The sequence below is a fragment of the Leucopleurus acutus genome (assembly GCF_964270905.1).
Source record: "Leucopleurus acutus genome assembly, chromosome: 17".
In the NCBI taxonomy this organism is placed as follows: domain Eukaryota; kingdom Metazoa; phylum Chordata; class Mammalia; order Artiodactyla; family Delphinidae; genus Leucopleurus; species Leucopleurus acutus.
In genome coordinates this window covers 83152081-83174494 of record NC_139159.1, presented here as the reverse complement: position 1 = coordinate 83174494, position 22414 = coordinate 83152081, and the positions used below count along the sequence as shown (strand labels likewise).

At 54.5% G+C, this 22414-nt stretch overlaps 1 protein-coding gene across 1 annotated transcript in view; it reads left to right on the top strand.

Moving 5' to 3' along the window:
• ZC3H3 (zinc finger CCCH-type containing 3) overlaps positions 1–21987 on the top strand; it is an 82045-nt gene extending 60058 nt beyond the window's left edge. Inside the window, exons 9-12 of the mRNA XM_082858545.1 lie at positions 1825–1956; positions 19006–19190; positions 19778–20166; positions 21863–21987. Coding sequence (XP_082714671.1) covers positions 1825–1956; positions 19006–19190; positions 19778–20166; positions 21863–21894 — 738 coding nt within the window. The 3' untranslated portion in view covers positions 21895–21987. The remainder of the gene's footprint in view (positions 1–1824; positions 1957–19005; positions 19191–19777; positions 20167–21862) is intronic.
• Positions 21988–22414: the final 427 nt, after the last annotated feature.

Sequence of the window (22414 nt, the reverse complement as noted above, 5' to 3'; positions counted from 1 at the left end):
GCCACGTGCCCGGTGACCCCTAGGTGCGCCTGGGCTTGGCGAGGGGCGGCTGTGTAGGGCCGGGCCGTGGCGGAGGGGGGCGCACAGTGCGGGGAGCTCTGAGGTCAGGGGTCAGTGCTGGCCGGGGGGGCCGCCCACCGCGCGGAGCGGGGGCTGCAGCGGGTCAGAGGAGGCGGGATCAGGCGGAGGCGCTGCTGCTGCTGCAGCTTTTCCCCTTGAGGAACTTGAAAAGAATCAGCATTTTTTTCCCTAGTAGAGCTTCGAAACTCTGCTGTGAGCAATTTGGAAATTCACGTCGAGTTTCGGGTTCATTAGCTCCGGCTCCCAAGCTGGTGCAGGCTCTGAGCTGTCTAACGCAGAAGCCCCGCACCAGCGCCCTGAATTAACGTTATCGTTATTTGTGTGGACGTGCTGGGTGCAAACAAGGTTAATTGAAATGAGAACGCAGTTTCTTCTTGATAATGATGCTGACAGCTAGAGGAGTTCCGTTTGGTGCAAGAGTTGGCTTTATTACCCCTTTTTATTAGCGCTAATTTGGGTCCTGTATCAAAACGCACATTAAGGGAATTGTCTGCAGCCGCAGCACTGCCGGCCGCAGGCCGCCGCTCCCTTCTGCGCTGCAGTTAAAAGACAATTAAAAATAGTCTCCTCGCTAAATCACCCTTTGTTTCTCTGCTTTCTCTCCTTCCCTCCTCAGCTGTAGTCGTAGTCAGCTGCCCCCGACCCCACACCTCTCCCCAGAAAAGTGGCTTTTTGAAGCTCCTGTGTGTCCTCTGCAGGCAGGCGGGAGTCCAGTGGGGTGCAGTGAGGAGTCCGGCCGGGAGAGGCCAGCAGTGGGGGGTGCCCGGGGACCACGTGGGCAGGGCAGGCAGGTCTGACAGCGGAGGGAGGAGGCCCCCGAGAGGTATCAGGCCTGTGGAAGGTGTGAGACCTACAGGGTGACAGCCGTGTGAGCTCCTGGCAAGGTTCCATCCCGCCAGGAGGCTGGCCTGCTGGAGGGGCAGGGCTCACCCCAGGGGCCCCAACCGAGGAGTCAGCCTGGGCGACTTCAGAGGCACACACCTTCCCCTCCCGCTGTCTGCTGGCCCTCAGGCCTCAGCCCCCCCACGGGGGGGAGAAGAGGGGCTGCCCACCCTGTGTCCCCCACCAGGTCTCCCCTGGACCCACCTGCCGACGGGCCAGGGTGCTGGGAGCCTGCCCCCTGCACCAGTCCTCCACAGTGCCCGCCTGCGTTCAGTGCTCAGCAGAGCCCCGTGGCCAGGCTTCACCAGGCCAAGTCAGGTCTCCAGTTCACGGACGCTGCCAGGTGTCCACGCATCAGGCAGCTGGAAACTCTGCTGGATTTCAGGCCCTATGGGCTGACACCCCACCTAGAGCCCCCATGCACTGCCTCCCTCCTACCCGCTAGCCCTGCTCTTCTAGACCAACCTCCTCCTGGCTCATGCCACCCCAGCCCTACACCCTGGAAACCAGGCAGGCTCGGGGCAGGTGATGGACTCAGGTGACAGCACATCTGGGCCTGAGCCAGCCTGCTGGGCTGGGTCCCCCGTCTCAGTATCCTCATCTGGACCGTGTGAGGGCAGACGAGCTCTGCCCGGGCGACCACGCCTTCTGGGGAGGCTGAGGGTCTGACTTCAGGGTGGGCGGCCCCTCCTGCTGGCCAGCGCTGTGTTTATTTCCACAGTCAGTGTGTGGCTCATGCCTGGCGGTGGAGCCCTGGGTGGGGCCCTGGGGTCCTGGCGTTCCTGCCTGTGAAGTGGGGTGAGGAGGGGGGCTCGGGGGAAGTGGCCTGCCCTCAGCCTCACTGCCTTTCCACCCCCCCAGATGCCTGTGTGCTCCTACTTCCTGAAAGGGATCTGCAGCAACAGCAACTGTCCCTACAGTCACGTCTACGTGTCCCGCAAGGCGGAGGTCTGCACCGACTTCCTCAAAGGCTACTGCCCACTGGGTGCGAAGGTGAGGGGCGTGGGTGGTGGGAGGGGCTCGCGGGTGTGTCCTCGCCCATCACGCTCACCTGTGGGCTCAGCCCAGCTCAGCACCGGGGCTGCCGTTGTGGGAAAGCCCCCAGCAGCTGAGCAGCCCTCGGCGCCGCAGCTCCTTCTGGGAGGGCCCGCCCCCGTGGGCCTGCGGGGCTGGGGGGAGGCTGCACGGGCCGTGGGGGACCCCGGAGAGGCCTCCTCGGTCCCGGTGCCCCGAGAGGGAGCCTCCTCACCGGCCTAGGGGCTGCAGCAAGGCCCGCTGCCACCCTTTCCCCACACACTTGTGAGTGACCGCCCTGCCTCGGGGACCCGTGGTCTGCCGTGGGGGACCAGGCCTGGGCCCTGGGCATGGGGAGCGCGTGTCAGTGCGGGGCCAGCTCCCCGGCCCCGGCCCCTGCGTTGCGCACCGCACCCCTCCCTTCCTGCGCCCGGCTCTCTGCAGTCGGTCGAGCCCTTCCCCGAATCCTCTTCCTCCTGCCCCAAGCCTAAGGGCTGGGCCGGCTCCGCAGACCCTGGGCCCCAAGCGGAGCCAGCAGTGACCCTGAGGGCGGCCCTTCCTGGAGGCGGGGCCCAGCAGGCAGCTCCAGAGCAGCCCAGGTGGGGGGTGGGGCAGGACCCCCAGAGGCTGGGGATGATTATTGTTAGAGATTCCATTTTTTTTTTGCGGTACGCGGGCCTCTCACTGTTGTGGCCTCTCCCGTTGCGGAGCGCAGGCTCCGGACGCGCAGGCTCAGCGGCCATGGCTCACGGACCCAGCCGCTCCGCGGCACGTGGGATCTTCCCGGACCGGGGCACGAACCCATGTCCCCTGCATCGGCAGGCGGACTCTCAACCACTGCGCCACCAGGGAAGCCCAGAGATTCCATTTAAATGAAAATATCAAAGCGGTCTTTAAGGTCTGCCTCTATTAGTGGAAGTGCTTACTGCGTCCCTTTCGGGCTGCGAGGCTGCCCCGTGATGGATAGCAGCTTGTAATTATAGGTGGGAAAAGCGCTGAGCAGGCCGGATCCGCGGGAGCAGAAGCAGCAGCCTGGGCCGGCGAGGGTTAATTTTATTCTAAATAATATAAAAAGTGCTGAGTCGTCACCTTGCTCCTGAAGTGGAAGTCCTCAGATGGGCCCCAGAGAGTTTATAATATTCCACCGAATCGAGTGGAATTGTTAACCTTGCTTCATAAAGCGCTGGCTTGTTAAAGAGGCGCGTTCCCTTTTCTTGTGAATAATTTAGGTCCGGAGTAGGTCTCTGCCCGTTCCCCTTTCGGGGGCCGGGCGCTGCTCCTGGGCCTGAGGCTCAGAGGTCAGCCCCTCGTGTCTCCTCACTTTGTCCCTCCGGACTCAGGACACTTGGGGACACGGCGTCCTCCTGTGGGACGCCTGTCACTTCGGGTGGTCCAATGGCCACATGTCACAGGGTCACCGCCACAGAGCTTTCTGCGCGAGCCCCGAGTCCCGTCACTCCTGGCGCTGGCGGTGGGGTCGCCTTGGTCCCTTGCTGTCGGGTCCGTGGAGCAGCTGTTAATGCACGTGCCGTGGGGGACGCCACTGTGAGGCGCGGCGCTAACAGCCCTGCTGCTCTGTCCACCGCGCTCGGAGCACCGTCACCAGCGCTGCCCTCAGAGGGAGAGTGCCCCTTCCCTGCCTGCCCCCACCGGGAGTGGGTAGCAGTGCAGACTCCGCGACTCCCACCGGGACTTCACTGTCGCTGTCCAGTTGCTCACGTGGTCCCCAGGGTGCCTTCTGGCGCTGCAGGACGCGCACCCCGCCCTGGAACGGCCCTCCCTCCCGGCACCCTGGCTCCTCTTCCTTGTGTTCACAGCTTGTGGTCAGGGTGCTCACTGCAGCTGGGGTGTCACGCGTCTCCCGCGCCTCCTGCTGCAGCTCACGTGCAGTCTCATTCGCGGCCACCTCTGTACCGACAGCCCCCGCCCGGCTGCGTCCCGGCCCTTGTGCCTCCCTCACATACTCTCCTCGACCTCCTTCTCACCCTGCCCCTGCGTGTGTCAGGGTCCCGTCTTCCAAGGGCTCTCTGCCTGCTGGAGAGGCCCCTCCGCCCCTGTCCCCTGCTTCCTCCTGCCCTTCGGAGGCTCTTTGTCCTGGCATATCAGTCTTTGGAGTCACAGACAGTGTCTCCTTGTCACCGCCTGATAACTTGCCCCGGATACCCTTTCCCAGGCTGAAATCCTTCCTGTTTTTATGGGAGCATCCTTCCATTTTTCTTCATGTGGGTCTGGTTCCAGGATCTGCCCCCACTCAAGGCCACGCGCCCCTCCTGTACCTTCTCCAGTTTGGCTTTATGAGCTGCAGTGAGGCGGGGTGGAGGCGAGGCTCCGGTTGGGGCTCAGACCCCAGTCCACTCGCGGCCGTGGCCCTGCACAAGTTGTTCACCCTCTGGGCCTCGGTTTCCTTTCTGTAAAATTGGGATAACGGTAGTACTTACCACGTAGGAAGGTTGTGAAGATTAAGACGTTAGTGCAGGGGGCTTCCCTGGTGGCGCAGTGGTTGAGAGTCTGCCTGCCAATGCAGGGGACACGGGTTCAAGCCCTGGTCCAGGAAGATCCCACCTGCCGCAGAGCAACTAAGCCCGTGTGCCACAACTACTGAGCCTGCGCTCTAGAGCCTGCGAGCCACAACCTCTGAGCCCTCGTGCCGCAACTACTGAAGTCCGCGCACCTAGGGCCTGTGCTCCGCAGCAAGGGAGGCCACCGCAGCGGGAAGCACGCGCACCGCAACGAGGGGTAGCCCCCGCTCACTGCAACTAGGGAAAGCCCACTGGGAGCAACAAAGACCCAGTGCAGCCATAAATAAATAAATAAGTAAGTAAGTAAATACGTACATAAGTACATACATTAGTGCAGTGCTTCACAGCCCTTTGAGCAGGCCCTGGGGTGTCAGGGAGGCTCCGGTGTCCCTGTTACCCAGCCTGTGGTGTGAGGTGCGACCTCGCTTCGTTTCTTCCACGTAGTGAGCCTTTCCCCGCAGATACGTGCTAAGCTGTCCGTTCTTTCCTCTCTGATTTGTGGTGCCACTTTTTAAAGCCAGCTTTATTGAGGTACGGTTTACATATCGCCCCGTTCATCTGTTGGGCAGGTGTACGATTCAGTAGGTTTTAGTAAGTTTACGAAGTTGTGCAGCCATCACCACCCCCCGGTGCTGGAGCGTTTCCGTCACCCCAGGACATTCCCTCGACCCTTTCTGTGGTCGGTCCTGTCTCTGCTGCCCCCACCCCACCCCACCCCCAGGACACACTAACGTACCTCCGTCTGCGTGAACCAGCCTTTTGTGGGCAGCGCACACGAGGGAGTCCTACCATGCAGACTTCGGCGTCTGGCTTCTGTCGTGAACGTGTTTTTGAGGATCGTCGTGCTGTGGTCTCGAGCAGCACACGAGCGGCCCTCCACTGTGTGCAGAGACCACTTTCTGTTTCTCCGCTCGTCGGGGGATGGGCACTTGGGTTGTGGCCAGTGGGGCTGTTGGAGTGAGCCTGCTGTGAGCGTCTGCGGGTCTCAGTGTGGACACAGCCTGCAGGGATAGCCGCCTGCACCGGTCCAGCTCCCACCAGGAATGAGTGAGGGTCTCATTTTGTCACCTCCTTGCCAGCACCTGCCAGCCCTGTCACCCGTTTAAGTGCACAGGACAGTGGTTTTTGGTGTATTACATTTTTAATTTTGTAACTGTAGTAAACTAAATATAACATAAAATTTGCCCTTGTTGAGCATACAGTTTAGTGGCATTAATTACATTTATAATACTGTACAACAACACCACTGTCTATTTCCAAAACTTTTCCATCACCCCAAACAGAATCTCTATAAAGAGTCGGCAATGACTTCCTGTTCCCCCTCTCTCTCCAACTCCTGGCAACCACAGATCTACATTTCGTCTCCATGAATCTGCCTCTTCTAGATATTTAACATAAGTGGAATCTTACAGTATTTGTCCATTCATGTCAGGTTTCTCCCGCTGAGCACCACGCGTTCAGGGTTCACCCCTTTTGTGGCTGAGCGACGGCCCATCGTGCGTCCAGACCACACTCGTCTGTCCCCTCCTCTGGGGATGGACACGGGGGTTGTACCTTTTGCATGCTGTGACCATCAACGTACGAGTGGCTCTTCAGGTTACTCCTGTCACTTCCTTTGGGTAGAGAGGCACCAGGAGTGGAATTGCCGATTATACGATAATCCTGTATTTAGCTCTTTGAGGGACCACTGGACTTTTCCGTAATGACTGCACTGTTCGCGTCCCCACCAGCAGCGCCCGAGGGTTTCGCTTCCTCCACATCCTCACCCGTGACTTACCTTCCTTATTGGTTAATAGCCATCCAGCGTGTGGCATCTGACTGTGGTTTCAGTTCACAGTGCCTTAGAGATTAATGATGTTGAACATATTTTCACATGCTTCTTGGTCACTGGTCTATCTTCTTTGGAGAAATTTCTCTTCAAGTCCTTGCCTTTTTTCCTTTTTTTTTTTTTTTTTTTTCCGGCTGTGCCCCGTGGCACGTGGGATCTTAGTTCCCCGACCAGGGATCAAGCCCGTGCCCCTGCATTGGAAGCATGGAGTCTTAACCACTGGACCACCAGGGAAGTCCCTTCTGCCCATGTTTGAATTGGGTTGTTTGGGAGTTTTTTGTTGTTGTTGAGTTATAGGAGTTCTTTATATATTCTGAATACTAACCCCTTATTGGAGATATGATTTGCATATTTCTCTTCTGTGCGTTGTCTTTTCACTCTCTTGGTAGTGTACTTTGATGCACAGAAGTTTTTCATTTTGTTTAAGTGCAATTTATTTATTTGTTTTTCTATTGCCTGTGCTTTTGGTGTGATATCTAACTTATTTTTGTCAAGTCCAATGTCATGAAGCTTTTCCCTTGTGTTTCCTTATAAGAGTTTTATAGTGTTAGCTCTAAAGTTTAGGTCTGTGGTCCATTTTGAGTTAATTTTTGCATATGGTATTAAATAAGGACCCAACTTCATTCTTTTGCAAATGGATATCCAGTTTTCCCAGCACCACTTTTTAAAAAATATTTATTTATTTGGTTGCACCGGATCTTAGTTGCAGCAGCCGAGCTCCTTAGTTGCGGCACCAGGGCTCCTTAGTTGTGGTGTGCGGGCTCCTTAGTTGTGGCATGTGAACTCTTAGTTGTGGCATGCATGTGGGATCTAGTTCCCTGACCAGGGATCGAACCCAGGCCCCCTGCATTGGGAGCACAGAGTCTTATCCACTGCGCCACCAGGGAAGTCCCAGCACTGCTTGTTGAAAAGACTGTCCTTTCCCCATTGAATGATCTTGACACCATTGTTGAAAATTTATTGACCATACTTGGGATGGTTTATTTCTGGCTTCTCTTTTCTATTACATAGGTCTATATGTTTGTGTTTTGATTACTATAGCTTTATAATAAGTTTTGAAATCAGGAAATATGCATCCTTCAAACTTTGTTCTTCTTTGCCAAGGTTGTTTTGGCTATTTGGGGTTCCTTGAGATTCCATGTAAATTTTTGGATGGGTTTTTCTATTTCTGTTTTTTTTTTTTTTTAACAAGGCCTTTTGGATTTTAATAGGGATTGCATTAGCTCTGTATATCACTTTCGGTAGTATTGTCATCTTAACAATACTAGGTCTTCCAGTACATGAATGCATGATGTGTTTTCATTTATTTAGACCTTCATTAATTTCTTTCAGCAGTATTTTGTAGTTTGCAGTGTATAAGTCTTTTGCCTCCTTGGTTAAATTTACTTACTCCTGAGTGTTGGGCTTCCCTGGTAGCACAGTGATTAGGAATCCGCCTGCCAATGCAGGGGACACGGGTTCGAGCCCTGGTCCGGGAATATCCCACATGCCGCAGAGCAACTAAGCCCGTGATCCACAAGTACTGAGCCTGCGCTCTAGAGCCCACGAGCCACAACTACTGAGCCCACGTGCCACAACTACTGAAGCCCGAGCGCCTAGAGCCCGCTCTCTGCCACCGCGGTGAGAAACCCCCGCACCGCAATGAAGAGTAGCCCCCACTCGCTGCAACTAGAGAAAGCCCGCGCGCAGCAACGAAGACCCAGTGCAGCCATCCATAACTAAATAAGTAAATAAATAAATCCTGAGTGTTTTATACTTTTTGATGTTATTTAAATGGGATTGTTTTTTAATTTCCTTTTTAGATCATTCATTATAAATGTATAGTAATGCAGTTGATTTTTTTTTTTTTTTTTTTTTTTTTGGCCGTACGCGAGCCCCTCACTGCTGTGGCCCCTCCCGCCGCAGAGCACAGGCTCCGGACACGCAGGCCCAGCAGCCATGGGTCACGGGCCCAGCTGCTCCACTGCACGTAGGATCTTCCCGGACCGGGGCACGAACCCGTGTCCCCTGCATCGGCAGGCGGACTCTCAACCACTGCGCCACCAGGGAAGCCCCTGCAGTTGATTTTTGTGTGTTCATTTTATATCCTAAAATTTTGCTGAATTCACTTATTAACTCTAACAATTTTTTTGTGGATTCTTTAGGGTTTTCTACATACAAGATCATGTCATCTGCTAACAGAGAAAATTTTCTTCCTTTTTGATTTGGATGCCTTTTAGTCTTTTCTCTCTCCCTCCCCCCCTCCTTCCCTCCCTCCCTCCCTTCTTTTCTTCCTTCCTTTTTTTTGCCGAATTGCTCCGGCTAGAGCTTCTAGGTACTACGTTGAATAAAAGTGAACAACGGGGGCTATCCTAGCTTTCAGTCTTTCACTGTTGAGTATGCTGTTAGCTAAGGGCTTGTCGTACGTGGCCTTTATTATGTTGAGGTTATTCTCTTCCAGTCCTAGTTTATTTGGTGTTTTTATTATGAAAATGTGTTGAGTCCTGTCAGATCTTTTTTGTGTCAATTGAGATGATCATGTGGGGTTTTTCCCTTCATTCTATTAAGCTGGTCAATAAACATATTGGTCACATTGATCAGTCACAATTATATTGATTGATTTTTGGATGTTGAACCATCTTTGCATTCTGAGACTAAATCCCACTGCATCACGAGGTATAATCCTTCTAATATGCCACTAGTTCAGTTTTATAGTATTTTGTTGAGGATTCACATCTGTATTCATAGGTAATATTGATCTGTAGTTTCCTTTTCTTGTAGTGTCTTTGTCTGGTCTTGGAATCAAGGTAAGACTAGCCTCATAGATTGTTTTGACTGTTGTAAGTTAGGAAGTATTCTTGCCTCTTCAGTGTTTTGGAAGAATCTAAGAAGAATAGGTATCAGTTCTTCTATACATGTTTAGTAGAGTTCACATGTTGAAACCATCTGGTCTTGGGCTTTTCCTTGTGGGGAGGCTTTTGATTACTGATTCAGTCTCTGCACTATACAATTGACCCTTGAACAGCACGGCGGGGGGCCGTCAGGGGCACCAACACCCTCCACCCCCTGGCGCAGTTGAAAATCCACATACAACTTTACAGCTATTCCTCCGTGTACGTGGTTCCCTGCCAGCTGCTCTTGGTGTGATGAGTCGTTTCCTATTGAAACCTGGATGTTTGGGCTGTTACGAGAGTCTGGATCTTATTTAAACCTTCTGTTTCAGCAGGTTTCCCCTGAGTCCACTCCAGGAGGTGGGCAGGGGGCGTGCCGGTAGAAATCCTGGTTCCCCCACTCGGCCTTCACTGACCCCTGCGGAGGGGTCTCCCTGGTGGTCCTGGGTGGATGGCAGTACTCGCTTCCCACTCAGCCTCCTCCGGCACCATCCTAGCAGGGCAGGGAGGGATGCCAGGGTCAAGGCTCCCCACTCAGCCTTTGCTGGCCCGGGTGCGAGGGAGCCACCCCTTATCCGCACCCACTGACACTTCCGAGTTGTCAACAACTTCTGCTCCAGGTCAGGATGACGAGGCAACAGGAAGTCCCAAGAGCCACCACCGCGTCACTTCTTGGGTCCCCAGGTCCCTGGTGGCCTGCCTCCTCTCCACCTTTTATGGTCTTCCTGCGGTTGTCAGGGTTTTGGTGGTGCTTAGTGGAGGAGTAGGGACAAATATGTCTCCTTCGTCTTCCAGGAAGTGGCAGTCCCTTCTATTTCTTTATTTTGCCAGTTTTGACTTATTTTCCCCCAGAAATTGATCTGTTTTATTGAGGTTTTCAATGTATTGGTGTGCCTTTGTGTGTATAACATTCCCCATTGCATCTTGAGCTCTTAACCTTTTCCATCTGTATTTAGTTGGCATTTTCTCGCCTTTTCTCTGGGCTGTCTCGCCCGAGGCTTGCCCATCTAATTGTCCTTTTCAGACAACAGGTCTCACCCTTGGGATCAGCTTCTGTTGCTGCAGGGCCCTGGTCTCGCAGTAGCCTCTGATGCCCTCAGAAGGAGTCCAGCGGGCACCTTGACTGGGAGGGGGCGGCTTGTTCTCTGCCTGGGCCCCGGCACAGAGTGCTCGTCATTTATCATGTGATAAGCATCTTCTTTGTGATCGTGTAGACTTACCGAAAAGTTGCAGATAGTGCAGAGAAGGGTCCGCGCACCCTTCACCCAGGCTCCTGCACTGCTAGTATCTTGTCTTTTTTTTAATATCATTTTGGTAAGTGCCATTTATTTATTTATTTGGTTAGTTAGTTAGTTATTTAAAATATTTATTTATTTATTTTTGGCTGCGCTGGGTCTCTGTTGCTGCACGTGGGCCTTCTCTAGTTGTGGCGAGCGGGGCCTACTCTTAGTTGCGGTGCGCAGGCTTCTCATTGCGGTGGCTTCTCTTGTTGCGGAGCACGGGCTCTAGGCGTGCGGGCTTCAGTAGTTGTGGCCTGCGGGCTCTAGAGCGCAGGCTCAGTAGTTATGGCGCACGGGCTTAGTTGCTCCGCGGCGTGTGGGATCTTCCTGGACCAGGGCTCAAACCCGTGTCCCCTGCATTGGCAGGCGGATTCTTAACCACGGCGTCACCAGGAAGACCCGAGTGTCTTACATAGCTGTAACTGTCTGTCAGAACTAAGAAGTTAGCGTTGGTGCGTTACCACCAGCTTCACTTAAGGCTTTGTTCGGATTTTACCCGGTTTCCCCCTAATTTCTGTTCTCTGTTCTAGGATATCGCACTGCATTTGGGTGCCAGTATTGGAATGAGTGATGAAGTGGTTGAGGCAGGGCCCCCACGGACAGTGGCCAAGAGCAGGCGCACTCGAGAGGCCTGCAGCGGGGCCAGTGGTGGGCAGAGGGGGAGGGGGAGGGGGGGGGCTTCCAAGCTGGAAAAGGGGCAGCTTTGGTTTGGGGGGTGGAAAGGAAGCTGGTGAGTCACTGGGGACATTGATGGGCCCCCCAGTGGAGGTGTTGCTGGCTCCTGAGGGAGGACCTGGCCCCCGCGGGAGGGCGGAAATGAGTGGGCGGGACCCAGGTAGAGTGTGAGGGCCAACGGCCCCTGGGCCGCACCAGCATGTGGGGCTGCTGTGGACAAGCCAGACAGAAGAGTTCGACATGTTGCTGGCCAAGGAGGAGAGGACCCGCAGCCCCACGCCAGCTCCTCCACAGTCACCACCAGGCCTGGCGCAGTCGGCCAGCAGGGCCGTGCCCTGGACAGAGTGGCCCCCAGGAGCCGTGGTGGCTGAGGGATGAGCTCAGGTGTGCGGCTCAGTGGTCCTCCTGGCCTCGCCCCTGCAGAAGGGCTTCGGGAGGGCAGGCTGGCATCTTGGGGACAGTCTGTGCCGCGGGCTCTGCCGCCCCCGAGGGGACCAGGGCTTTAGAGCCCTTGGAGAGCGACAGCCACAGGCACGGAGTGTGTGGTAGGTCGCTGTAGTCGGAACCTCCAGGCGACTCCCAGAGGCTGTGCCCACACGTTCATCGTGACAGCGCCCTCTGTTATCTTTTTGATCATTTTAAGGATTGAAAGCTACCTTGCATTTTTTAATTTGCCTTTCTCTGATTTAAATGAAGCAGAACGTCTTCCCTAATGTTTAAACCCCTTGTGCCTTCTCTTCTGAAAAATAGCTGGGGTTTTGTTGTTTTGTTTTTAAGTGAATGTGGAGACATTTCTCCAGTGTGTCGGTTTTCTCTTACTGACTCATGGGAAATTTATAAAATATAAATGTGAACATAAAAATATATCATCGTGGGACTTCCCTGGTGATGCAGTGTTTAAGAATCTACCTGCCAATGCAGGGGACACGGGTTCGAGCCCTGGCCCGGGAAGATCCCACATGCCATGGAGCAGCTAAGCCCGCGAGCCACAACTACTGAAGCCTGTGTGCCTAGAGCCCGTGCTCCGCAACAAGAGAGGCCGCTGCAGTGAGAAGCCCGCACACCACAGTGAAGAGGAGCCCCCGCTCGCCGCAACTAGAGAAAGCCCAGGCGCAGCAACAAAGACACAATGCAGCTAAAAATAAATAAATAAATATTTTTTTAAATTAAAAAAAATATATCTATATATAGCAATATAAAATATTCTGAATATTAATCTTTTGTCATTCACATTAGTGGCAAGTATCTTCAGTTTGTCATTTATTTTTTTACTTCTTTGTGATGTTTCTTTTTAATATTTATTTATTTAGCTGCACTGGGTCTTAGTTATGGCATATGGGGTCTTTAGCTGCGGCATGTAGGATCCAGTTCCCTGATAGGGATCGAACCCAGGCCTCCTGCATTGGGACCACCAGGGAAGTCCCATCTTTGTGATGTATCTTGACGAACAAAAGCTCTTAATTTTTTTTTTTTTTTTTGCGATACGAGGGCCTCTCACTGTTGTGGCCTCTCCCGTTGCGGAGCACAGGCTCCGGATGCGCAGGCTCAGCGGCCATGGCTCACAGGCCCAGCTGCTCCGTGGCATGTGGGATCTTCCCAGACCAGGACAGGAACCCGTGTCCCCTGCATCGGCAGGCGGACTCTCAACCACTGCGCCACCAGGGAAGCCCAAAAGCTCTTAATTTTAATGGAAATATTATTATTCATCTCTCTTTACAGTTTGCACCTCTTGTGCTTGTATGAGACCTCCTTCCCCACTGCATCCTGTGGTCGGATCTTTGCCATTTAAGACGTTCCCCACCAGTCCAGCTGGAAGTGATTTTGTGTCTGTGTAGGGGACCAGTGTTGTTTCACCCACACACCTTGCATTGAAGAGCCCCTTCGCCCTGTGGATCTGTCATGGGCCCCTCTGTAGTCAGGTTTCCTTGGACAGTTGGTATCTGTCTCTCCAGTGAGTCTTCTGCCCATGATCAAGGCACACCGTCTCTAGTTATACAGGGTTCTCCTTTGATGTCGTTTAATAAAATTTTTGTTTTTGAATTTTATTTTATTTATTTTTTTATACAGCAGGTTCTTATTAGTTATCTGTTTTATCCATATTAGTGTGTACATGTCAATCCCTATCTCCCAATTCATCCCACCACCACCACCACCACCACTTCCCCCCGCTCCGCCTTGGTGTCCATACGTTTGTTCTCTACATCTGTGTCTCTATTTCTGCCCTGCAAACCGATTCATCTGTACCATTTTTCTAGGTTCCACAATTATGCATTAATATACGATATTTGTTTTTCTCTTTCTGACTTAACTTCACTCTGTATGACAGTCTCTAGATCCATCCACATCTCTACAAATGACCCAATTTCGTTCCTTTTTATGGCTGAGTAATATTCTATTGTATATATGTGCCACATCTTCTTTATCCATTCATCTGTCGATGGGCATTTAGGTTGCTTCCATGACCTGGCTATTGTAAATAGTGCTACAGTGAACATTGGGGTGCATGTGTCTTTTTGAATTATGGTTTTCTCTGGGTATGTGCCCAGTAGTGGGATTGCTGGGTCATATGGTAATTCTATTTTTAGTTTTTTAAGGAACCTCCATACTGTTCTCCACAGTGGCTGTATTAATTTACATTCCCACCAGCAGTGCAGGAGGGCTCCCTTTTCTCCACACCCTCTCCAGCATTTGTTGTTTGTAGATTTTCTGATGATGCCGATTCTGACTGGTGTGAGGGGATACCTCATGGTAGTTTTGATTTGCATTTCTCTAATAATTAGTGATGTTGAGCAGCTTTTCATGTGCTTCTTGGCCATCTGTATGTCTTCTTTGGAGAGATGTCTATTTAGGTCTTCTGCCCATTTTTGGATTGCATTGTTTGTTTTTTTAATATTGAGCTGCATGAGCTGTTTATATATTTTGGAGATTAATCCTTTGTCCGTTGATTCGTTTGCAAATATTTTATCCCATTCTGAGGGTTGTCTTTTCGTCTTGTTTGTAGTTTCCTTTGCTTTGCAAAAGCTTTTAAGTTTCATTAGGTCCCATTTGTTTATTTTTCTTTTTATTTCTATTACTCTAGGAGGTGGCTCAAAAGAGATCTTGCTGTGATTTATGTCAAAGAGTATTCTTCCTATGTTTTCCTCTAAGAGTTTTATGGTGTCTGGTCTTACATTTAGGTGTCTAATCCATTTTGAGTTTATTTTTGTGTATGGTGTTAGGGAGTGTTCTAATTTCATTCTTTTACATGTAGCTGTCCAGTTTTCCCAGCACCACTTATTGAAGAGACTGTCTTTTCTCCATTGTATGCCCTTGCCTCCTTTGTCGTAGATTAGTTAACCATAGGTGCATGGGTTTATCTCTGGGCTTTCTGTCCTGTTCCATTGATCTATATTTCTGTTTCTGTGCCAGTACCATATTGTCTTGATTACTGTAGCTTTGTAGTATAGTCTGAAGTCAGGGAGTCTGATTCCATCCAGCTCTGTTTTCTTTCCCTCAAGACTGCTTTGGCTATCGGGGTCTTTTGTGTCTCCATACAGATTTTAAGATTTTTTGTTCTAGTTCTGTAAAAATGCCACTGGTAATTTGATAAGGATGGCATTGAATCTGTAGATTGCTTTAGGTAGTATAGTCATTTTCACAGTATTGATTCTTCCAATCCAAGGACATGGTATACCTCTCCATCTGTCTGTGTCATCTTTGATTTCTTTCATCAGTGTCTTAAGAGTTTTCTGAGTACAGGTCTTTTACCTCCTTAGGTAGGTTTATTCCTAGGTTCTTTAATTTTTTTGATATGTAGGCAAATGGGATTATTTCCTTAATTTCTCTTTCTGATCTTTCATTGTTAGTGTATAGAAATGCAAGAGATTTCTGTGCATTAATTTTGTATCCTGCATCTTTACCAAATCATTGATTAGCTCTAGTAGTTTTCTGGCGGCATCTTTAGGGTTCTCTATGTATAGTATCATGTCATCTGCAAACAGTGACAGTTTTACTTCCTCTTTTCCAATTCGTATTCCTTTTATTTATTTTTCTTCTCTGATTGCCATGGCTAGGACTTCCAAAACTATGTTGAATAATAGTGGCAAGAGTGGACATCCTTGTTTTGTTCCTGATCTTAGAGGAAATGCTTTCAGTTTTTCACCATTGAGAATGTTTGCTCTGGGTTTGTCATATATGGCCTTTATTATGTTGAGGTAGGTTCCCTTTATGCCCAATTTCTGGAGAGTTTTTATCATAAATGGGTGTTGAATTCTGTCAAAAGCTTTTCATTTAATAAAATTCTTGCTTATCTTCGTTAGATTTATTCCTGTCACATTTATTATTTTTATCAAGAACACATTTTTAAATGTTATCTTCTCACTGCTCATTGGTGTATGGACAATTTTTTTTTTTTTTTTTCGGTACGCGGGCCTCTCACTGTTGCGGCCTCTCCCACTGCGGAGCACAGGCTCCGGACGCACAGGCTCAGCGGCCGTGGCTCACGGGCCCAGCAGCTCCGCGGCGTGTGGGATCTTCCCGGACCGGGGCACGAACCCGTGTCCCCTGCATCGGCAGGCGGACTCTCAACCACTGTGCCACCAGGGAAGCCCTGGACATACAACTTTTAATATTGATTTTGTTTCCAGCAACCTTGCTAAGCTCTATTAGTAATTGTCGTAAATCATCCATAGGGTGGATTCCTTGGGTTTCTCTACATTAACAGTCGTATCTTTTGAAGTAACGACCATATTTTCCTCCTTTGAGTTTAAATGCCTTTTCTTTCTTTTTCTGCCCTGCCTGTAAGCCCAGTGTGATATTGACTCGTCATGGCCGTGGGCTTCCAGCCATGCCCCTTGGCAAGTGAGGCTTTCTGAAAGGTTCTATATTAAGCTAAGGAAGTTCCCTTCTATCACGAATTTGCTAAACTTTGAATTGATGCTGAATTTCATTTTTTTAAAATTTATTTTTGGCTGCGTTGAGTCTTCATTGCCGCACGCGGGCTTTCTCTAGTTGGCGGCAAGTGGGGGCTACTCTTTGTTGCGGTGCATGGGCTTCTCATTGCGGTGGCTTCTCTTGTTGCGGAGCACGGGCTCAAAGCACACGGGCTTCAGTAGTTGTGGCACGTGGGCTCAGTAGTTGTGGCTCACGGGCTCTAGGGCGCAGGCTCAGTAGTTGTGGTGCTCGGGCTTAGTTGCTCCGCGGCATGTGGGATCTTCCAGGACCAGGGCTCGAACCCATGTCCTCTGCATTGGCAGGCAGATTCCTAACCACTGCACCACCAGGGAAGTCCCTAAATGTTCTCTTATCATCTAGTTCTGGTCAGGGTTTGGTTCTAAGATTATTCTGGCCCAATAAACTACGTTGAGAAGTATTCTCTGCTTTCCTTTTCTGTGGACCAGTTCATGTAAGGTTGGAATGACGCAACTCTTGAATACATGGTTGACCTACCAGTGAAACCCTGGGCTGGGGCTTTCCTTATTTTTTAACTACTGATTCAAATTCCTTTATGGTCATAGGAATGTTCATTCAGGTTTTATATCAGTTCTTGTCAATTTTTCTAGAATTTGTAGATTTCGTCTGCTTTCAAATTCATTGGCATAAAGTTTGTTCATTGTATCATCTTGATATCTTTTTGCTTTCTACAGTGTCAGCAGTGTAACAGCACTTTTGTCATTCCTAATACTGTTCATATGTTCCTTTTCTCTTTATTTCCTTCCCTCTGCTTTCTTTGGGCCATTTTGGTGTTTTCCTTCTAACTTTTGGGGTATATCCTCTTTACTAATAACATGAGCCTGTAAGGCTGAGGACTTCTCTCCAGGTGCTGCTTCAGCTGCATTTCACGAATTTTGATGGGTTGTTTTGGTGTTATCATTTGGTTCTAAATATTACCTGATTTCCATTGTTTCTTGTTTGACCAATGAATTATTTAGCGGTGACTTTCTTCATTTCCAGCTCTGCAGGGAGTTTTGTGTGGTTGGTTGGTTTTGCCCCTTCCTCAGTGACCTTGGTCTAAGGGGGACGTCGGGCCTTTGAGACCTGAGACCAGCCCTGTGTCCACCACATCTCTGCATAGATTTTCCTCCATCATTTCACTTTCTCGATAGCTCTCGGACGATTTGAGAAAGTTCTTTACACTCTAGCCTAGGATTCGGTTGTTCTTGGGAGCTAGTTCAGATTAGTTCTTGGGAGCTAGTTCAGCTAGTTCAGACCAGCCATCTCTAGTAGGAAGGTCAGCCAGATGTGAACCCCACGCAGGATTTCACATTTCCTAGTAGCCACCTTAAGAAAGTGAAACACAAACAGGTGAGATGAGTTTATTTGACCCAGCAGATCACAAATGTCAGCGTGCGACCAGGGAGGAAAGCTCTGTGCCGCCTTTTACCTGGGGCCCCCTGTGCGTTGCACCTGTCACACCGTCCAGGCTCAGAGCAGCCGCGGGGCTCGTGGTCACCGCGGGACAGTGCAGGTCCAGCGCCCTCTCGCCATCGCTCTGTGTGCAGCCCGGTGCTGGGCCCTCTCCACCCAAAGGCCCTTCCTGTCCCCTCTACCTGCCCCGACCCCCCTTATTCCCCAGGAGACCCCGAGGGGCAGCCCTGCATGGCCCCAGCGTCTCCATGTGTCTCTTTTATGTGTGCAACAGCGAGGGCGGGGCCACTGGGTTCGGGGATCGTGTCACTGGCCAGGCCCAGGGCAGAGGGCCCTGTGGAAGGGAGGGAGGGAGGGAGGGAGGGAGAGCAGGCATTGGCCTGAGCCTGCCTTCTGCTCGGGGGCAGGGCTGAGTCTGCCCAGCACAGGGATGTGGTGCAGGGGTGCTCGGGCTGTTGCCTGCCTGTCTTCATGCCAGCCCCCAGGCTCCAGTGTGAGGGGCTTCTGGTCCCTTGGGGGCAGCGGGGAGCCAGGTGTGGGGCCGAGAATGGGGTCAATGCCCAGATCCTGCTCACAGAATGGGTACACGCCCCGTGGGGTCCTCGGCCGGCTCTGTCCTGGGTGCTGGGAGCAGAGCTAAGATCAGGGACTCTCGGGGCACGTGCCCGGGGAGAGGTGATGGGGCCCGGGAGGAAGACGCTCTCGAGGCTGTTGCCGTGTATTTCCAGCGGCTGTGCCGGTGGGCACCCTCGAGCTGCTCAGGCACCGGGGCTGGTTTTAAACTCCCCCCGGGTGGGTTTCACAGGGACTCTGCTTGCAGTGGTTCCCATCCGGGCCTGTCTCCAGCATATCGCCTGTCACCTGGCCCATGAGGCTTGCTGTACCTGGCTCTCTCCTGCTGGGTCGGGCCCCCTAAGCCAGCTGTTGGGCGTGGGGAAGAACAGGACCCCCTCCCCTAGAAGAGCCAGGCAGGAAGTGGGACACAGCCCGGCTGCGGAGCTGGGCCCTGCAGCCCCAGTCCTGGGGGCAGGAGGGCCGAGGAAAGGCAGGCCTTGGGCCTGGCGGGCAGAGCTGAGGCTGCCTGTTGCCCGAGCTGCTTGTAGGCCACCCCCACGGGGTGTAATTAGCACCGTGACAGGTGTGGTGGATCAGGTGTGCAGCCGGCCTCCACCCTGGGCCCCCAGGCCTAGCGCCCCCACCCTGGTCCTCTGCCAGGATGGGTGGGCTGTGGTCAGGAGGAGGAGTTAGCGCCCTGGGAATTGCCACCTCAGCCTGACAGGACCCTCAGCCCAGGCGCAGGGCTGGACTGGGCGGCGCCCTCGACCCTTGGGCTGCTCAGGGGCATCTTCTTGATGGGTGGGGCGTGGGCTGCGGGGCCACTCTGGCCCTCGGGCCTCAGTCCCCCAACAGGAAGCCTTTGGCCCAGGCCTCAGCGGGCGGAGCAGGCAGGGCCACCCGAGTGGCGCAGAGGCCTCCACTGGCTTGCCCAGCCACGCCCCTTCTCCCCGCAGTGCAAGAAGAAGCACACGCTGCTGTGTCCCGACTTCTCCCGCAGGGGCGTCTGCCCCCGGGGCGCCCAGTGCCAGCTGCTCCACCGCAACCAGAGGCACCTCGGCCGGCGGGCAGCCACAGCCCCGGCCCCGGAGCCCAACATCACGCCCCCCAGGAGCAGGGCTTCCACCAGCCACGGGCCCAGGTGACGGGGACAGTGGGCGCTGCATGTGTAAGCACAGGGTGGGGGGTGGTCAGGAAGGAGCCCCCCACCCCGCCGCCACCCAGCTCTGTGGGCTTCAGACCCTAAAAGAAACCTCAGTCCAGAGTCGATCAAGTGACCTCGAGGTGTCCCACCCACTGGTCCCCAGGCTGGGCGGAGCCAAGGGCATCCCTGGCCCAGACCAAGCCATGCAGGGCTGCCCAGCCCCCACCCTGGGGAGGAAGGTGGGGGCTTCTCAGCTGCCCCCTCCAAGTCCCCAGGAAAGGGGAGGGTCCCGGGTGATGCTCGCGGCTGGGGCCCCTGTTGTGCCCACCCCCCTGTGAATGTGGGAGCCCGTGTGCATGAGGAAGGCTGCAGAAGGTGAGGACAGGGTAAGCGTGGCGTTGCTGCAGGTCCTGTAGCGCCGCCAGCCTGTCCTTGGGCCGAGGGCCAGCCTTGAACCCGCACGGTGATGCCTGATGGCTGCCGGGGCGGGGCGGCGCCGGGAGCCTTGCCGCCGGGACAGGCAGTATACAGGTGGCCGGCCGGCCACCCACCCTCACGCCTCTGCTCCCCTTCATTTCCCGCAGGAAGTCCTTGGCCGCCCAGCGCCCCACCAGGCAGACGTCCAGCTGCCCCACCTCCGCGGCAGCCGGCTCGGCCTCCACCCCGCCTTCCCCACGGCTCTTAGCTGCAGCCTCAGCCTCCTCCTCCTCCGTCTCCTCCCCCCACTCCTCCTCCTCGCCCCCCTCCCCCTCCTCCCCCCCGTCCTCCCCCTCCCGCCTCTCCCCCTCCTCCCCCTCCGCCTCCCTGCCCCTGGACCTGGAGGAGCTGTCTGTGCCGGAGGAGGCTGCCTCGGCGGGGACGGGCTCCGGCAGCCTCTGCAGGCTGCCCTCCTTCATCTCCCTGCAGTCCTCGCCAAGCCCAGGAGGCCAGCCCAGGACCCCGACCCCCAGGAGCAGCCCCACCAAGGACTCAGGTAGGCAGCCCGCCCGCCGGAGCGCAGCTGCACTCTTGCAGTGCCCGCCTCAGACCCACTGGGTCAGAATCTCTAGGCGGGGCCTGGATGGTTCCGGAGAGCTGGCGTGGGCTGGGCGCTGCCGTGCCCTGTCCCTGGCTTGGCAGGTGTGCACCTGCGGGGGCCCACAGGGGCAGGGCCGGCGAGGTGCGAGCACAGCAGCGCCGCCTGCACAGACCGCGCCAGCCGAGGGCTGATTTAATTAGAAAGCACCCATTTCTGTTCATTTGTTCTGGAAGATCACTGCAGGCTCCTGGAGAGAACAGATGTTCCCTCTCCCCCGATGAACATTTGGGGCTTGGTAAATGGCTCCACTCAGCCTTGTTTAGGAGAGAAAAGAGGATTTTATGGCTGCAAACGACCCTTTCTGTAAACATTTTACAGCTCTCTGCGCGTTTGAGTGACGATAAACCCCACACAGCTCGGCGGGCTGCAAATTTGCGACCATACGGCCGTCATTTTATTGTCATATTTCACGGTCGTAGCGTTAATGGAAGACGCTTGCTGCAGCCTTTGCTAACAGCTCTGCTGAGCTCGCTCACGCCTGCTCAAGCCACCGCGTCCCAGACGCCAGGCTGCGGCCAGGCCCCCCACCCGCCCACCCTGCCTGGCTGGTCACCAGCTCCTTCCATCGGGAGGACACACTGGGGCACGGGGGGAGGGAGCAGACAGCCCGAGGCAGCCACCTTTGAAAATTCTTTTTTTTTTTTTAAAGTAAGATAAGGAGCCCTGCAACCAGCCCCAGAATCAGAGGAAGCAGGCAGGGTGGGTGAGAGGCTGCAGACCCCCACTGTCCTGGGGGCCCCCATCAGCCTCCTTCCCTGCTCAGGCCTTGCTGACCTCCCGGGAGCTGGAAGAACAGGCAGAGGGGGGCCGAGGCCCTCGAGCAGAGGCCGGTGGAGTCTGCAGGCCGGGGGCCCTGGCTGGCTGGGCTGACCTCTAGGCACTGGCTTAGCTGAGCCGGTGACTGGGGTCCTCGGCCCTGAAGTGGGGTCCCAGGAGGAGAGGCGGGCTGGCAGGGGGCACGTGGACAGTGCCGTGCCGATGGGCAGCCACACGGAGGCATCTGTGGTCAGCGGGGCTGCTGGCCTGGAGTGTTCACAGGAGGGGAGGGGCATTGGCACCCAGTGAGTGTGGGCCACACAGGGCAGGAGCCTGCTCTGCTGTGGGAAGCCTCTACCACCGCGCCCCTCCCACCCCGCATGTCACCCTGCACAGGGGCCTCAGCCCCGCCCCTCACCCAGCAACTGCTCACACCCACCCTGGCTTTTCACGCCAGGGGCTCCGTCTGGCAGCCTCAGACTTGTCCAGGTGCGAGCCTGTGCTGTGTGTGCGTGCAGGCGGCCTGCACCTGGTGTTTATAGCTCAGCCTGGACACTGCTGTGGCTCCCGCCGTGACCCACCCACTCCCCAGGGGCTATCCCACCTGGCAGGCCTCTGCTCCCCCACCCAGGGGAGCTCTCAGCCCCACAGGCCAGGCCTGCACCCTGCTAGACGCCGGACCCCAGGGAGGGCAGTGGGTGGTGGACGAGAGGACGATGGTGTCAAAGCCCCTCTCCCCATTGCTAGCGGTCCCTGACCCAGAAGCTTTGGGAGGGGGGGCATTCCTCCTGGCTGGGGGACTCCTGGTGCCTGACCTTTGCCCCTCTCGGAACAGGGAAATCGCTGCACATCAAACCCCGTCTGTGAGGCCCAGGGAGCCGGCCCACGCCTACCTCAGCCCTTCATCCCTGGAGAGGAAGGAGACTGCCCGCCACCGCCCCAGAGGAGGGACCGCTTGCCACAGAGCGCCCCCCCAGGGGCTGCAGGGCCGTCGCTCTGCCCGCCTGGCTCTCAGCCCTGCGTGATCAGTGCCCAGGCCTCACCTCCCTTGGGCTGGGCTCCACCCACCCACCCACCCCGGGTTCTTCAGCCTTGCCCCGAGGGGTGCCCGGCAGGGCTCACCCCCAGGCCCGTCCCCACTGTGGGTGCGGCAGCGGCCATGCAATGTGCGCCCCCCCACCCCCACGCCGGTCCTCCCGCAGACCTCCTGCCCAGGGAGGGACTGCCGGGCAGGCCTCCCTGGCAGGTGTTTTGTGTTCAGCAATAAAGGTTCTGTCCTGTGTCCTCGTGGCTGTCCTGACTGCCACCCCACCGCTGCCCGGCCTGCCCAGAGGCCCCAGAGCGTCCCCAGGGGTGCCACCCCAGGGTGGCCTGGAGGCCTGAGATT